Genomic DNA, 12084 nt, shown 5'->3' with positions numbered 1-12084 from the left:
TAAACCAACAATTAAGGATAGTTTTGTGTGGCTGACCTAAGACTTGCTTCTCTGTCCTTGACCTTGTAACAAAATGGTTTATGAGGCAAGATAATATAAGACACCAACATTTAAAAACACTGTTGGAGACAACAACAATCAAACTGGACCTTTCATTGAAACCTTGATTAGAGAGATAAAGCCCTTGTGACAACTTCTCCATGTGACATCTAGCCTTGGTGTACCCTAAATGCATTCAGTTCAGGTGACAATGACAAAGCATTTTTATAACATGCACCCTAAGTATGTGTCAGCAACAAGTTAGCATAGCAGACAATGAGCTGTGTCCAGAGGAGTATGTGAGTACAAACAAAGCAAATTTTGTTTCCCCACCAGGTACCAACAATGACCTGCTGCAGGTGGAATCAGCCATTAGTCTCTCCAAGCTCAGGGGTCAAGGTTGATGGTTGACTTTGAAAGGCTACAAATGGATTTATATATATTTTTTTTTTCCGCCCTGTCTTTTCAATATAGTTTAACTAAATGTTAGACATTGAATGTGTTTTGTTTGAAACAAATTTTAAGGCATCACAGAGAAAGCAGACCCATAATTAATTGTGACAAGATATACCTCTTGCTCTTGTGCTTCCGCAATCTAATCGTCAAAGTCCAAAGATTCAATTGAGTAAAACTAAAATTATTCCTTTGTACATCAGGCTGTCCGAACTGAAAAGATTACATCTCAAATGAAAACTCCAGGAATTAGTGTGCAACAGCACAAAGAGTGTGCAACAGCCTGACAATAAAAGGTTTATATCATTATACATAAAATATAAATCCAGAAATGTTGTCTACATTTAAATTCGACTGATTGTACACTGTCTGCTGTATACTAGGTAGTATGTAGCAAGCAGTTCACTGCATTTTGGAGCAGAGCTTTTTGGCTTCCATAGTGGTTACTGACAGAGGATTGTGTTTGTTGTGACTGAAATACCATTTAGAAGTATGCACTATTGTTTTCTAGGAAAAGGGTCAGTTGCTTTACACTTCTTGGCATATTTTGGTAAGAATAGTGCAGACTTTATGTTCATAATCAAAAGTTCAGTTTCACAAGACTTATATTAATGTGAACGCTGGGGTAATTGGTTTGCTTTTATTTCGGCATCATTCACCGTGTAGGTTTAATAAAATTCAGAATAGGTTTACATAGATAACTAAAAAGCAACTCTGCTGGTTGAATTATAAAACTAGAACAGTACAATCCCAGAATTGAAATAGAAAAGTCAATCCAACCCAAAATGTTCATTCATCAAATTCACTGGTTTAAAATAAATGTACTTTCAACAGTAAAACACTGGCTTGATGTCAGAAAATGAATAATCACAGGAAACATTTCATAAATTGAGATGGACAGTTTATTTGATGTTTAAAGTTTAACCCCTCAAATTTAATAGTACATTGCCTAATAAATTATCTCAGGGCAGCATTTAGCAGTCCAGGGTGTGCTTGTCAAACAGGTACTCTGCCATCCTGTTGTTGCCAGCATCCATCTTGGAAAGGTTGATGATGTGGTCACCAAGTTTCTTGATGGCCTCAACCTGCTCATTCAGGTAGTGAGTCTCCAGGAAGTCACACAGCTGTTGGAGCAGAAAATATAGGAGATATTAGGATGCTAAATTCTCAGGACTGAATGAAACTGCTTTAAAGAGACATGTATATGCAGGCAGATCTAGAGTCTCGACTTCAACAATGAGGGTCACTCACATGAGGGTCTCCCTTCTCAGAGGCGACCTTATGCAGATCCAGCAGAGCCTGGTTGACGTTCTTCTCCAGCTGAAGAGCGCACTGCATAGCAATCAGTCCATTGCCCACACATCACGATCAGGTTTCTGAAGAGAGACACAAACATTAAGAGCAAGATCCCCTCTAATTCAACAGTCCCTTACAAATAGGCATGGTGTCAGTTTATAGCAATAACAATTGTATTAAAGTTTTAGTTCAAAATACTATCAAAGCACCTTGATGTCCTGAAGCATGATGCGCCCCCCTCTCTTGTTCTGGAACTCCATGAACTTCTCAGCATGTTCGCGCTCCTCCTCGCTGTTCTTCTTGAAGAACTTGGCAAAACCAGGAAGAGCGACATCATCCCGTTTGAAGTAGAAAGCCTGAACAAAATCAAATAAAGGAATAAGAAAGGCTGCAACTATATGTCTTAAGGAACAATGTTTCAAAGTCAAAGTAACAGATCACAGAACAAGAATGAAGATCAGCAGTCACCCTAACAACTGTAAACAGCCTTGGATGATCCCATAATACTGATGCATAGCTTCTGCTCATGGCATTTGCGTTATTTATAAGGTTTTTATAAAATATCTATACAATTTTCTTGTCTTTTTAATTCTTTAGAACATTTTATCGAATGTTTGATAGAAGTGAATAGCCTATGTTTAGTCAAGAATGGACAAATAATCAATAGAGAAAAAAAACCCTGCCATGTAACGATTTAGCAAAGTGATAAACACCAAGAAGAAACACTCACCATGGAGGTGTAGGTGTATCCAGCGTAAAGCTCCAAGTTGATCATCTTGTTGATCAGAGCCTCGCAGTCGCGGTCATAGTTCTGGCGAATCTGAGAAGTCTCCATTCCGGCGTGTTTTATTATCAAAATGTCAGTACAAAATAAATACGCTTAAATAGGTTTAAATAATTTCTGGAGAGCACGAAGTTCCGTTCAATCACTGTTGAAGCAAGAACCTCTTCAGATCTTCCTGAAGCTGTGAGTGAACTGAAGGAGCGCGTTCATCTTATATACGATCAGCGAATGATGCGTCAGTGAAACTAAAAACCAGCCAATCAAAGAACGAGCTGAGTAACGAGGTGACGAGACTTTCCACTGTGTCAGGTTAGATAACGAAGACAAGATCAAGTTATAGTATTTTCCGTTTCATTATTAATAGCATAGTAAGTCCAGCAGGTCTAGTCACAATTACAAGCATGTTTTACAAGCATGTGTGTGTGTGTGTGTGTGTGTGTGTGAGTGAGTGTGTGTGTATATATAGGCTATATATATCAGAATCAGAATGGGCTTTATTACCAGGTATGTTCACACATACGAGGAATTTGTTTTCGTGACAGAAGCTCCGCAGTGCAACATAATGACAGTGACAGAACAAAAAAAAATATATATAAAAAAAAACATATAGGTAGGTAAGGAACGGCAATATACAAATTGACAATGTATGGCAGGTATATTGCATTATGTATGTATGTACAGGTATATTATGTGCAAAAATTTAAGTGTATGCTAAGTATGTGTGTATGTATATATAAATATAAATAGTGTAGTGTGTTCCACAGTTATTATAAGCTGTTCATAAGATGGATTGCCTGAGGGAAGAAACTGTTCCTGTGTCTGGTTGTTATCCTATTCATATATATATTCATCCTTTCTCCAAGCTACATGCTAGTCACAGGCATATTGAATTTAGCATATATAGGCTATATAAACTAATTACCATTAGCTATATAAACGATCACAGCATTTTCAAGCATAGGCTAGAGATAATTTCTGATCACTGATTGTCATTCACCATCTTTCAGTAACTGAATAAAATACAGTTAGTATTACAGTATTGCTGTGATTTTTTTGCTGTTAGTAAAAAGTCACAGCATTATCAAGCATAAGCTAGAGGTAATTTCTTATAACTGATTGTCATGTGATAATTTAATATTAAACCTTTTTGATAGAACAACTAGGCCAATTAACTTTCCAGGAGTAATTTTCTTATGTTCATTGGAAGGAAAACGAAAAGTTCCAGGTTGCATTTAGGAAGCTGGTAACACTATATTAATAGTAGCCTGTGTATAATATGGCAAATATCATGGGACAATCCTGAAATAACATAGGCTACTATTCCACTTTTGATTTAATGTCTTTTTCCTCTTTGAAACCATCTTTAAACACCTGACTGATCAGAAAAGTACAGTGAAGCGAAGTCACAATTACGAAGCAGTTTTGTAGTTACCAGAAATTCCCAAAGCTCACTCGGTGTCAGCAGCAACAACCGCAAACTCCCAAGAGCTGACATGGAGCTGCGTCTCTGTGATTCTGTCTCTCATGGAAGATGTGTGTATTTGTAACCTGATCAGCCTGCCTCATTCCTGAAAGGAAATAAAAAACGTTATTTTCTTCTCTGTTTGGGTCTATTGTAAAGGAGTTTTGAGAGGGATATGCAGGTGGCTGGCTTGAGACCAGTGGAGGTGTTGGTAAGAACAGTCCTATCCAGTCACTTCAATTACACAGCTTCGTTCTTTACTAGGTATGTGTATGTGAGTGTGTGAGTGTGTGAGTGTGAGTGTGTGTGTGTGTGTGTGTGTGGTTTCTAGGAGGAAAGAGGACAGGGACATTGAGTGATTTATAGATGAGTAAAATTACTTTAAAATCAATCCAAAATGTAACTGGAAGCCAGTGTAAGGATCTGAGGACTGGTGTGAAATGCTCAGATTTTCTGGTTCTAGTCAGAATCCTGGCAGCAGCGTTCTGGATGAGCTGCAGCTGTGTAATGGTCTTTTTGGGAAGGCCGGTGAGGAGCCCATTACAATAGTCCACCCTGCTGGTGATAAAGGCATGAATAAGTTTCTCCAAGTCTTAACTGGAAACAAAACATCTAATTCTTGCAATGTTTTTTAGATTATAGTATGCTGATTTAGTTACTGCTTTGACATGACTACTGAAACTAAGATCTGTCGTTTAGACCTCTAGTGTCAAGGTATGCATTAACCTTGAAAACTTCATCTTTGTTTCCAAATGCAATTAGTTCAGTTTTTTCCTTGTTTAACTGAAGAAAGTTTTGGCACATCCAACTATTAATTTCACCAGTACATAGGCAGAAGGAGTCAATTGGGCTGATGTCATTTGGAGATAAGGCTAGGTAAATCTGGACATCATCAGCATAGCTGTGGTAGGCAATTTGGTTATTTCTAATTATTTGACTTAGTGGGAGCATATACAGTCTAAACAAGAGCGGTGCAAGAATTGACCCTTGTGGGACTCCACATGTCATGGACGTCCACTTAGACTTATGCTCTCCTAAACTCACATAATAACCTCTCCCTTCTTAGTATGACCTGAACCATTTGAGTACCATCCCAGAAAGCCCGACCCAGTTTTCCAGTCTCTCTAGTAGTATGTTATGATTGACAGTGTCAAACGTAGCACTGAGATCTAGCAATACCAGCACCGACATTTTGCCAGAGTCAGAATTTAAGCGAATATCATTTATTATCTTAATGAGTGCTGTCTCTGTGCTGTGATGCAGTCGGAAACCAGATTGAAAATTGCCCAGGTATCCATTTAAGTTTAAGTATTTGTTCAGCTTACTAAAAACTACCTTTGCTATAATTTTGCCTATAAAAGGAAGATTAGATATTGGTCCAAATTTCTCAAATGGTGTTATCAAGATTGCTCTTTTTCAGGAGAGGCTTAACAACTGCAGTTTTCAGGGAGTTTGGAAACGTCCCAGAGAGAAGTGAGGCATTCACCACTTCTTAAAGATCTGCTTCCAAACAATTAAGCACACTTTTGAAAAAAAAGATGTGGGAGGTGTGTCAAGATAGCAGGTTGACGATTTTAGGTGATTGTGGCGAGTGGGGCGGGGCCGAGAGGCGTGGGAACGAGGAGTGAGGCCAGGTGTAGTGATTGGAGATGAGCTACACCTGCGCCCCACCGCCAGTATCGAGTCCCACGTAGGAGATGGAAGGATATAAAACTGGAGTGACGACTGTGAAGGACGAGAGAGGACCAGGCCTGGGATATTATTTTATGTTTGCTTTTTATTTGTACACGTCAGTCGCCGTGAGTGGCTGACGCGCTGTTTTGTGTTTAATTTTGATTATTAAAATGTTTTTGATTGTGCGCCGGTTCCCGCCTCCTTCTTCCCAATGAATAGGTAATTCATATCGTTACAGTGGTGCCGAAGCCCGGGAGAAGGAGGGACGCGCTGCTGAAGATCCCTCGCCGCTGTGGTGAATCCGCGGTGCCCTTTGAGCAGGCGAGGTATGTGCCGCCAGGGACGCTCGAGGCGGGGGGCTGGAGCGAGTTGCCGGGGACGGGCGAGCTCGCTGCCGACCGCCCACGATATGGAGGGGCGGCTGCCATCCGTGAGGGAGCAGAGGAGTCGGCGCCGTTCGCTAGGGGGCCGGAGCCTGCTGCCTCCGCGAAGGAATCCGGGGGGGCAGGGAACGGGGGACTCCTGCCGCTGCCCAAAATCGGAGGAGCCGTCGCCGTCCACCGGGCGGCGGAGGAGTGTCGTGCCGTCCGCGGAGGGCCGTCCAGTGCCACCGCCGGGCACCGCGGAGGAGATCACCCAGCCGGTGGAGGGCCGAGCAGCAGTGCGTCTGGGAACCGGATTTTTTTTTTTTTCTCTCTCCCCTCTCTTGTCCCTGTCGCTCCTCCTTCCATCTCCTTTTCTCTCGCCTCGTCTGTCCTACCCCCAGGTTCCCGCAGGTCCCCGTGAGCGGTCCCCCCCGGAGGGAAGGGGGGGGGGGAGTAGAGCGCAGTCTCGAGGGTACCCCCCTGCCTGCGAGGGGCGATGGGGGTATGTGGCGAGTGGGGCGGGGCCGAGAGGCGTGGGAACGAGGAGTGAGGCCAGGTGTAGTGATTGGAAATGAGCTACACCTGCGCCCCACCGCCAGTATCGAGTCCCACGTAGGAGATGGAAGGATATAAAACTGGAGTGACGACCGTGAAGGACGAGAGAGGACCAGGCCTGGGACATTAGTTTATGTTTGCTTTTTATTTGTGCGCGTCAGTCGCCGTGAGGGGCTGACGCGCCGTTTTGTATTTATTTTTGATTATTAAAATGCTTTTTGATTGTGCGCCGGTTCCCGCCTCCTTCTTCCCGATGATTACAAAGGTAATATTGTTACAGTGATGCACTATTTCTTCTAAAATGTTGCTATCAATTGCTTCAAAAGTAGACATAGTATCTTTTTGATATTGTGGCCGAATCTGTCTGACCTCTGCATTGCTTGATGATGTGTCAATTGCCTTCCTGATATTGATGATCTTCTCAGAAATGACAGCATTTCACTGGGAATCTGACTTGGGGGGGGGGGGGGGGGGGTTCAAACTGTGGCAAAAAGAGTACGAGTGTTGTTTTAGTTAATGTTTAAAAGTTCTGTGAAGAAATTCTGTCTAGCTGTGTCTAGTTTCACATTAAAAGCATGAAGGATATCTTTATAGATTCTATAGTGTATTTTAAGTTTGATCTTCTCCAAACTGATTTCTGTCTGTTTTCTTATTGACTATTATTGGAGCAATATCATCAATAACATTTTTAACTTTTGAGATAAAGGAATCACGGAGAATATCAACAGAGTCTGCAGGAATGCTTGGTGTTAAAGATATAGCCTCCATAAATAGTACACTTGTGTTCTCGTTTATGCATCTCCTTCTGACAGAGACAGATCTAGATTCAGTTGTAGCAGAGATCAATATATCAAAGAAAATACAGAAGTGATCAGATAGTCCTATGTCCTTAAAAACAATGGATGAAATGTTTAGACCCCTACTGATGATTAAATCTAGAGTGTGTCCACCTTTGTGTGTGGGTCCATGCACATGCTGAATCTGTCAGGGTTTGGCGAGGAGGAACTCAAATGCAGACAGGAATCACAACACGAAGGGTTTATTTACAAAAAGGGGAAAAACAAAACCCACGAGGGGGAAAACAAGGACTAGGGTAGACACTGAATAACTCTATTAAACACAATAAACAAGGTAAACAAAGACTCTGAACACTAACTACTAACAAACACTCACGGTAGTGCAACGACTTCTTTGAGGGGTTACAAGGGCACGATATCTCAGGAGGCTGACAGGTAGGAACACATAAGTAGAACATTCACAGAGTGGAACAATTTGAGGAAACAATCACAAATGATGAACAATGAACCTACGAAAGACAGAGCACACTGGGAGATCTAAATAGGGGAACTAATCAAGACACGACAGGTGGCACAGATAGGACAATCACGACAAGACTAGGATAACAAGGGGGGCGCGGCAAGGGAACGAGACAACACAAGCACATGGCCCAAAGACAAGGCCATGTGCTTGTACACAAAACACGGGTCTGCCATGATCCTGCCTCAAGACTAGGAAAAATCAAGGACACGAGGGCAGAATCATGACAGAATCAGGTCAAAATTGTTTAGAACCGTTTTCAATTTTTTTTGAAGTTTTGTTTTCTGCATTATCTATGTGAATACCAAAATCCCCTGCAATAGCAAAACAGTCAAACTTTGAGGAAATTATTGATAACATTTCTCTTCAACAAAGGCTGGAGAGTATTTTGGAAGCCTGTAAATAATGATAAACAGAATCCCTAGATATTAAAAAGACAAGTGTAGCGGCTATCTTACATTGTTAAAAGGCCGCTGAGAGGCTGAAGCAGGAACTCAATGCATTTGCGACGCATATAATAAAGTATCAGTGAGGCAAACAGCTGTTATTCACATTTATTGCACAGACATATTTCTTCACTTTAAAAGTTTGTAGATGGGTATGCTTGCATGAATGAATGTTGAATGAATGGTCAACAAAGAATACATCGTCCTGACTCACCCCCTCTCCCTCTACCCTGGCTAAGTGACCAGGTGACTAATATTAGTATTCCCAGGTAATCCCGTGACCCTCCACCATGATCACATGACAGTTAACCTTTTCATGTCCCTTTCAAGAAGTACTGACCAAATGACACTTGCTTGCATTGATAGACATCTTTAAATAGAGCAGCTACACCTCCACCTCTCCTAACAGTCCTGCAGACACTCATGAAAGTAAAGTTAGGAGGGGCTGCTTCATTTAGGACTGTTGCACTGCAGCTGTCTTCTAGCCATGTTTCGTTTAGAAACATAAAATGAAAGCTACACATTCGAAAAAATTTGGGACAGGTAGCAATAAGAGGCTGGATAAGTTAAATGTACATTTTAACTTATCATATATTTGAAGTTATCATCATCTACAGTGCAAAATATCATCCAAAGATTCAGAGAATCTGGAACAATCTCCGTGCGTAAGGGTCAAGGCCGGAAAACTATACTGGATTCCCGTGATCTTCGGGATGACACTGCATCACATACAGGAATGCTACTGTAATATGGGCTCAGGAGTACTTCCAGAAAACATTGTCGATGAACACAATCCACCGTGCCATTCGCAGTTGCTGGCTGAAACTCTTTAGGTAAAAAAAGAAGCCATATCTAAACATGATCCAGAAGCGCAGGCGTTTTCTCTGGGCCAAGGCCAAGGTTTGTATATACTCCGGGGTGTTATTTATTTATTTATTTATTTATTTTTCCACCTCTGGTTAGATGCTAACTGCATTTCATTGGTTCTATACTTGTATTCTGCACAGTGAAAATAAAGTTGGAACTAATCTTATCTACTGTAACTGAAAAACAGCTTATTGATATGTATTGTCCAGTGCACTTATAAATAATATATACATAGCACAGATGTGAATGCTGTCTATATAATCCCTCACTGTACTTGATGATCCTAAAAGTGCAAATTATGACCACATCATCATAAGGCCTACTTTACTTTCAGTATGGGTTTTACAATCTAGTGAATATAGTGAATATAACTAAACAAATTTAGACAAATGATAAACACCAAATTTAATGGATAAAACTGCTTATGTTACATAGATAAATTCCTCTATCATCTCAATCACACAAATACACAAACAGATAATTATTCATTTTTGTTTCTTTACTGTAAGCAAGTTATTAAGTGTTAAAAGTGTTTATTTGTTAGCACTAACACAACTGTTAATACTCCATGCATGAATTTCATGGGGAAAGCATTTTCTATGAAAAATGTGTCATTTAACAATATATGTTCAGCTCATATAGCGCAAAAAATCACATATTATATTATCCTGTTCATACTAAGGCAAATATCACAAGACAAACATGATGTAATTTCACTGTGGAGGGAAGGTCATTTTTTTCTTGATAACTGCCTTTAGAAACACGAGTTATTAGTCAAGCGTGTCTTCTTCAGGAGGAGCAAAACATGTTGACTAAGCAGTGTTGTACTAGACATTGCCTGTGAAAGCACATTCTCTCGGCTGCAACAACTGCAAACTCCCAAGAGCTGCATGGAGCTGTGTCTCTGTGACTCAGCATTTTCTCTCTCATCATGGAAGATGCAAGTACGTTAGTAACCATGATCACTTTGCCAGGATAGGTGTGAAGCCATTAAATTAGTCTAAACCACAATCATTAAATACATGAAGCAATAGTTCATTTGAAAACTGACTTACACCATCAAAAGCATGACAGAAACTAGAAATGTAACTGCTGCAATGCATTCACTTTGAGTTTCACTTAATATATATCCATCTTGTTTTGATTTCTTGTTTACAACATTCATGTAAGGGTGTAATTAGCTTTACAACCTTTAAAGCTTTAAAGAACGTTAATATTTTCCTTGTTAATTGACATTTATTACAACATACAACCTACATTTTGTACATGGGGCTTTTCACTTGGGCCATTACCGTCAAAAGTCCACATTTGTTTCTTAAAAGGTGCACACAGACCAGGTCTCACCATTTTAAAAATAACAACAAGTGAATCCAGCCAAAAAATGTTATTCATCAAACTCACCATGTTAAAATCAATTAGTTCACATTCAACAGAAAAGCAATGGCTTGGCTATGACAATTAATAAAGAGAGCAAAACTAAATTGTCTAATGGGCATTATGAAACTTAAAAATGTTAAACTTATCAAACTTTAACATTTTAAACAAGAGCTGTGATAAGAATATCTTGCTTGATATATGGCTGGTGGCTTTGTAGCATGTAGATGATCTGAGGGCATCATTTAGCTGCTGTCTTCATCCAGGGTGTGCTTGTCAAACAGGTACTCTGCCATCCTGTTGTTGCCAGCATCCATCTTGGAAAGGTTGGTGATGTGGTCACCAAGTTTCTTGATGGCCTCAACCTGCTCATTCAGGTAGTGAGTCTCCAGGAAGTCACACAGCTGTTGGACAAGACAATATAGGAGATGTTAGGATGCTAAATTCTCAGGACTGAATGAAACTGCTTTAAAGAGACATGTATATGCAGGCAGATTTAGAGTCTCGACTTCAACAATGAGGGTCACTCACATGAGGGTCTCCCTTCTCAGAGGCGACCTTATGCAGATCCAGCAGAGCCTGGTTGACGTTCTTCTCCAGCTGAAGAGCGCACTGCATAGCAATCAGTCCATTGCCCCACATATCACGATCAGGTTTCTGAAGAGAGACACAAACATTAAGAGCAAGATCCCCTCTAATTCAACAGTCCCTTACAACTAGGCATGATGTCAGTTTAAAGCAATAACAATTGTATTAAAATTTTAGTTCAAAATACTATCAAATCACCTTGATGTCCTGAAGGATGATGCACAGTAGGTTATGAGAGTTTTACAATAATACATTTTCAAATAAAATAACTGAATATGTGATGCAACACTTCTGATGTCACAACTGTACCACTTTGTATTTTCACAACAAATATAGGCCTAGTCTATATCCAGACACACCAATACTCAACCTATTCTCAGTCTGACTGTTATATGTGGTCTGTTTAGTGGTAAGTGCTATGAACAAGCCATTGAATCATTTGGTGTCATGGTTTTTGTGGCATGGCTTTAGGTAAGGTCTGGTTCCAGCTCATATATGACCAATAGGGCAATAGTGGGCTAAGATCAGGAAAATATTATTTCTCACATCATGTTCTTCTTTAGTTAGATTTTTGCTACTTATATTTAAATGTATATGGACTAAATGATAAATGACACAAGTGTTATTATGAACTCTTAGTTTTTCATTTTTTTTTTCTGACGTTAACTAATTTATTCAAACATTGGTTTAAAAAAATATGTACATAAACCAACAATTAAGGATAATTTTGTGTGGCTGACCTAATACTTGCTTCTCTGTCCTTGACCTTGTAATATAAGATAATATAAGACACCAACATTTAAAAACACTGTTGGAGACAACAACAATCAAACTGGACCTTTCATTGAAACCTTGATTAGAGAG

At 40.1% G+C, this 12084-nt stretch overlaps 1 protein-coding gene and 1 pseudogene across 1 annotated transcript; both read right to left on the bottom strand.

Annotated features, from left to right (window-relative positions):
- Positions 1 to 1376: 1376 nt before the first annotated feature.
- Positions 1377 to 2768, bottom strand: LOC113047223 (ferritin, middle subunit-like; annotated as a pseudogene).
- Positions 2769 to 10627: 7859 nt separating this feature from the next.
- LOC113047393 (ferritin, middle subunit-like) lies at positions 10628 to 11442 on the bottom strand (the record flags this gene model as incomplete). The annotated part of the gene is made up of 3 exons (XM_026208745.1): positions 10628 to 11036; positions 11164 to 11289; positions 11419 to 11442. Coding segments are annotated over 3 exons (309 nt in total), but the record flags the coding sequence as incomplete, so codon positions are not given.
- Positions 11443 to 12084: the final 642 nt, after the last annotated feature.

This window comes from Carassius auratus, chromosome 28 (genome assembly GCF_003368295.1).
Source record: "Carassius auratus strain Wakin chromosome 28, ASM336829v1, whole genome shotgun sequence".
NCBI lineage: Eukaryota > Metazoa > Chordata > Actinopteri > Cypriniformes > Cyprinidae > Carassius > Carassius auratus.
This window is presented reverse-complemented; position numbering and strand designations above follow the sequence as displayed.